The 6,000-nt window shown below is 40.3% G+C and overlaps 1 protein-coding gene across 1 annotated transcript in view; it reads right to left on the reverse strand.

Moving 5' to 3' along the window:
- LOC117291143 (dynein heavy chain 1, axonemal-like) overlaps nt 1-5,546 on the reverse strand; it is a 60,535-nt gene extending 54,989 nt beyond the window's left edge. Inside the window, exons 1-8 of the mRNA XM_033772686.1 lie at nt 5,446-5,546; nt 4,366-4,533; nt 3,619-3,786; nt 2,863-3,247; nt 2,270-2,431; nt 1,409-1,661; nt 777-934; nt 98-312 (exon numbers count right to left, since the gene is read on the reverse strand). Of these exons, the coding sequence (XP_033628577.1) occupies nt 98-312; nt 777-934; nt 1,409-1,661; nt 2,270-2,431; nt 2,863-3,247; nt 3,619-3,786; nt 4,366-4,533 (1,509 nt within the window). The 5' untranslated portion in view covers nt 5,446-5,546. The remainder of the gene's footprint in view (nt 1-97; nt 313-776; nt 935-1,408; nt 1,662-2,269; nt 2,432-2,862; nt 3,248-3,618; nt 3,787-4,365; nt 4,534-5,445) is intronic.
- Nucleotides 5,547-6,000: the final 454 nt, after the last annotated feature.

Below are 6,000 nucleotides of genomic sequence, written 5' to 3' on the forward strand. Positions count from 1 at the left end.
TCACCACTGTTTTTATTCCTAACCACCCATTTCTTCACAGACCAAATCAAGCATTATTTCACCAATTCTTTGTATACCGTCGTCATCTCATTCTTACCTGTGAGCTAGCCTGTCCCTGTGTCTGCTCAAACTCCTCTAGTCTCATATGCTTGGTCATGGGGACGTGGAACAGCGACATGCCCGACACCTTGTTACACTCTGTCCGTACTTTGGTCATCGCCAGGATGGCCTCCTCTCGAGTTAGCAGTGAGTTGAAGGCAAAGTTGTCATACTGCTCGTCAAAAGGGTACTCAGGAACGTCGGAATAGAAACCTACGATTGTGTCAACACCAACAAAAGTTTTCAGAGGAAAATTGCGAACTCACTTGAAATAGTCTGTCTGAAAATATCCGTCTACAAATAACACATGAAAACTTCCAACCTTGCTACCAGTGCGCCGTATTGATACTTCTCGTCACTAACCCCTGGTAGGGATTTACTGAAAAACAACGCTGATTGGCTAAAAAATTCACAGCTTTGTGAATGCACTTGTAAAAAAATGTCAAGCCCTAATATGGTGCTTGTTAATTAACGCTTATTACGAGCATGCCAAAATGGGTTACTATTGGGCATGTAGAGTTGATCAGCCACAGGCCTTATTTAAGTATGCCGAACGAACCAATACCAGGGGTTATAAAGCCAGCAAGGCGCGCTAGAAAAAACAAATGGCAGGGCGAGATCGATCAACCCTGGGAACAAGGTTTGGCTTTACTGTAACCAAAGTTACTGTTTCTCACCTCTCTCAGGTACAACCTCTTCCACGGGGTCAGGGACAGTCACAAAAGCAAACATCTCTGGCTTTGCCGCAACGATAGAATCAAAGGTGATTCTGTTCATGGCTCGACTGAAGTCAATGTTGATCTCCTTCTCCAAGGTATGGATGTAGTCATCCAAACTGTGTAGAAAATAGATGGATTCAATGAGTGAATTATGTGACACAAATACACTCTTAGGTTTTACTCAAGTGAAGTCCACGTAATTTGAAGTTTAGTTGGTTCCTGCACGGTAAGCCAAAAAGTCTACTTGCTGGTAAAGAGGGCTCAATTTCATGACTGTAAGCAATAGTTTTGTGCTTCTGGAAGCAGATAATTTTGCGCTTACATCAAGTGTATTTCACGACTTAGCGAGGAATATTTGCTTGTGCATTCTTCGCTTACACAGCTACAGCAGAAATTCAACATTGGGCAGTAAGCAGAGAATGTTGATCATAAGTGCAGAGTTCAGCAGTAAGCAGAGCCATGAAATTTGCCCTGAACTTGAGTGGAGTGCAGTAACGACCATCTGGCCAAGACACATTACACCATAAGGAACATACACCAAAAACTATCCATGGAATGTCTAATGTTTATGAAAAGCTTGTGATTCCTACCTTTTATCCTTTATAAGAGAAGGTGCCCCCTTGGCCCAATCTACCATCCTCTTAAGGCTCTCTGGGTCCAGCTCAACAAGGCCTTCCATCGGCATACAGTCGACGTAGAGGTTATATCTAAGATGGGCTTCTGTGTGTTTCCGATCACGGTGGGCACGCGCTACAGTTTGGGCAAAGGTTAAGGGATCCTCGGCTGTGAACATGACTTGAATACGAGGCACCCAGTACTGGTTGGGTTGGATGGTGCGGGTTCCTGTTGCGAGAAAACAAATTATTTGATGACAGTTTTTTACTTTATAACTCAACAGCATTGAACTCAGACCAAGAGCAAATTTTGTGAAGCTGTAGGAAAGTAAATACTGCAAAAGCATTAGTTTTGAATAATGTAAGATTTACAAGGTGCAGCAGCGCACTATAGCAGCCACTGCTGCCAGAAACACACTGGACCTACGGCTTTTCATCAGAGTGTGGATTTCAGTTCAGGTCTTGACACATAACCAGTATTGCTTCGTCCTTTGGATGGGACATAAAGCCATTGGCCCTGTGTGTTGTGTAATGTTTGCTAAAGATTCAAGTACACTTATCTTCAAGAGAACAGATTCACCCCAGTGTTTCTGGCATGAATGGTTGCATTACATTTGCGTCACAGAACCTTGTAAACCGTTGCAAGGTGCTAAAATGGATCTTATAATTTCAAACATAGCTCTGTATACCTGTAGACAAAATAATGAGCGCTTTGGGACACCCTTCGAGTGTGAAAAGCACTTCACAAGAACTGCGTATTGTTACTATATAGGTGATTGAGTACAAAGAGAAGGTCTGAGATGAAACTGGAGGGAAGAAAATGTCTTCCTGACATACCATCAGCATTCTTGCCTCCGTTGATCACCGCCTTCCCTTCCCCATCTAATATCCTGTTGTTCAGATCTGTTTTCTGCACCAGATAGAGCTGTGTCTCGCTGTCATAGTCCAGCATTCCAACGTCAAACCATTCATACTCTAGGCTTGGGTCCTTGGGATCCACTGTGTATAAAAAGTTTCAAAAAAAGAGTTTGTTTAGTGAATCTATACTTATGTTTGTGTTTGTCACCGTGGTCCAGACTGCAGGAATTTCAACTACAAGATTGTGAGTTTGAATCCCCCAAGCTAACCACTGACTTCACAACGACTAGAAAAAACACATTTATTGTCTAGTTACTCAATCACAATTTCTTGATTAATGTGCCAGTCATAATCGTAGATTTTAAACCAATGTTTGTATGAGAGATGATAAAAACCAATGTTTGTATGAGAGAGATTGGCTGTTGACAGCTCGGTGTATATATCCCCTTTTGGAAATAAAGAAGATTTAGCAAATTGAAGTAAGTTGTCTTTTTTTGAAAACCATTTATGTGTATAAATGAAATTTTAAAGATTTATTGACAACTTATAAGAACTAAACTCCAAAGACTCACATTTCTCTGGAGAATCCCAGGCTGGTAGTAAAGCTCTAGCCGGTACCGGCAGCCTGTGGCCGTTCTGGACTCCCATGTTGAGCCACTCCTGAGGCGTCCGGCAATCAAACTCCATATCCGTAAAGATATCCAATGGGAGGAATGTTGGAAACGGCGCCGGGTCATCATCGCCGTCTATTCCGTTCAACTTGACCGAAATCTTTTGCGTGATCTGTTTGGGCATGAGGGCGTCGGTCTGGACCCCTTCGGCCCCCAGCAGATCTTCAAGACTCTGATTCTGGTAGTGGCGTTTGCGACGTTCGATCTCGATTTTACGAGGGCAGTGACCGGGCGGTACAAAGTAAGGCAGTTGCACTTTGGGAAGAAAGGACTTCTCTGGAAAGTCCTGGGGAAGGGGAACAAAAAACATCATCAGACGTTAATTTAGGCAATTGATTGAAAATCTACTAAGCCCGGCTGCCATTTCATGTACATACAATGAATATTAACAAATTTGACAGAAGACACCATTGTCATGTTAAGGTAAATTAACTGGGTAAACTTTGGTTTTAACAAAGAAAAAACTGGGTAGGATATTAATCTGCAACCTCCAGATTAATGTGCTGCCACTCTCTACCAACTTCGAAAATTTACAATGTCAGAAAAATAACAGATTTAAAAAAATGTTTTAAATTAATGTTTAATTGTATACACCTGGTGAAAAAGATGATCAACTTCTCCTTATAATGTTTACACAATAATTTCATATATTCCTACCGATTTAGTAAGTATTTCACTGGTTGGTCCATAGACTTGTTTGCCTTGCTCCTGGGTGACTTGCTCAGCTCCTTGAGGGCCCTTGAAAGATGTAACCTTTGGTGTGTGCTTTTCCTTTGATATATTCCATAATGTGTCTTGCTGGGTTTCCGCTCCACTTAAGACATTCTGCAGAGGAAACAAATTTCATTGAAAATTAAAAAAAATCCATGAGCACTGCTATAAATTTGTGGTTATACCATACACCAAGATGAGACCTGATACTTAACAGAGGCATTGAGGCGATTGCCTCCATACCCTTGGTGCCCTTGAAATGCTCTACAGTAGAAAATCAAAATTCCTTAAAATGGTGCCCTTTATCAAGAAGAAAATTCCTCGTTGGATACAAGTCACAAATTGTACATTTAAACATGGTGTTTTGGCTGGTAACCTTATTCTGGTGAGCACAATTTTGTTGTACTCGGCCACTTTTTGTGTTCTTAAACACAAAAATTAGCTGAGAATAAAATCAGGATGAAATTGGGTACTCATATTAGTGAGAAACAAATTACAGGTTTCTCATATCGGGCCGAGCAGTTTAGTACATCAGACTCAAGTTCTGGTGGCCGAGTCGTCAAGGTGTGGGTTCGAATCCCGGTTATGACACGTGTGTCCTTGAGCAAGACTTTCAGCTATATTATGCCTAAATGCTTTTAAAAATAAAAATTTTTGGATAAAATTGGCCTGGCTTCCTTTGTAATAACATACCCCAAGTCGCTGTTGTGCATCACCACTCAGAATATCAGAGTAGTAACCTCTCTGTTTAATTTCTGGATAGTGCGGTCGTCCATTTCTGCGACTCGGTGGGAGCTGGGTGCGGTTTGCCGAGAAGGGTCTCCCGCCATCCCGGCTACTCAAGGAGTTTCTGGAACTCATCTAGAATAGAAAGAAATAACAACAGTTTATTTTATATTTAGGGACAAAAATCAACACTACTAATACACTATTTTCAATGTTAGTGTATGCCAATGAAAACAGCAGGAGCATCAAATAATGTTAGTTACAATAATTCACTTAACAATTTAATTGTAACCTAACGCTCCGGCGAGCGTCCCTTCAACGCTCCGTCAAGGTGGTCGCTTCCACCCTTGGTGGAGCATTACAATTATTGTAACTTTGAATGTATGCAACGGAGGAGTCCAGCCTGGACAAGTGGAACTTCCAATCGGCAAATGGGGCACTAGATTGGAGGCATCACAAGGAATCAAGGATTATTGGGCCGTGGTGGTGGGGAAACACAAAAGCTGCAAATTCATTGAGTTTTTTAAAATACATCCAAAGCTTCAATAAGCCAAGGAAGATAAAGAGGACATCAGTTGATATTACCTTTGCATTAATGCCCAACTATTTATTTATTGTTTTTCAAATCAAAGAAAAAATAATGAACCCGCAAAAACGTGTCACACTCAATCACCAGCTGAGTCACTCACACAGTCTAGTAACACAAGATGTTCATTACTATTAGACATTACAAATACAAATCACTGATTGTGATTGTTGATTGTTTACTACTGAACTGATTCTATGTTTTTGAAACTTAATGATGTAAAAAAATAAATGAATCTATAAATTGCACAAATACATATGTTTATCTACCTCACACTTCAGAGAAATGCCTCAATGAATAAGACCAATGTAAGTAAGTAAATAAAATACATCTCTGCAAGCAGTAAACAACACGAACAATAAACGGTAAACAAGTTAGTTAACTAACTTTAAAATTTTAAAAACTGTGTAAAAACACTGAACATAAATCAGGATATTTTAATCATTGAAATATTTATGTACCTCGATTGCTAGCTTCTGATTAGGAACACACTCTTCTTTAGTATCTTGTCATTTTCCAGTGGTGAGTAAACCAAAAGGGAAGGCTCCTTGAGGATGTTTATTTTGATTAAATTATTTTGGCGTAGTTGTTGGTCCTTCCGTGCATTTTCAGATTGCTCGCGATCGCGGTTCAATTAATTACTCGTTGCTAAGTGAATATTCCCGGGTACCAGTTCCAAAGTATTTTTCGCGTTTTATTCCGCTGGTGAGCAGTGTAAACAATCTACGTTCCAAAATCACAAGAGGGCGCTCTTTGGTACGTCCATTAAAAAATAAACATGTGGGATGTCGTCGTCTGCTGCATGCACTATGCACAAGAAACGCCAAACACCTTTCAACACTATACAACGGTTAAAGCCATTGGACCCTTTCGGTTCAGAAAAAAAAAAAAAGTTCACAGATTTACAAACAACTTACAGGGTTTACAGAAGGCAATGGTGAAAGACTTCTCTTGAAATATTATTCCATGAAATGCTTTACTTTTTGAAAAAACAGCAAAACAATATAAATTCTCGT

The sequence above is a fragment of the Asterias rubens genome, chromosome 6 (assembly GCF_902459465.1).
Source record: "Asterias rubens chromosome 6, eAstRub1.3, whole genome shotgun sequence".
Lineage (NCBI taxonomy): Eukaryota > Metazoa > Echinodermata > Asteroidea > Forcipulatida > Asteriidae > Asterias > Asterias rubens.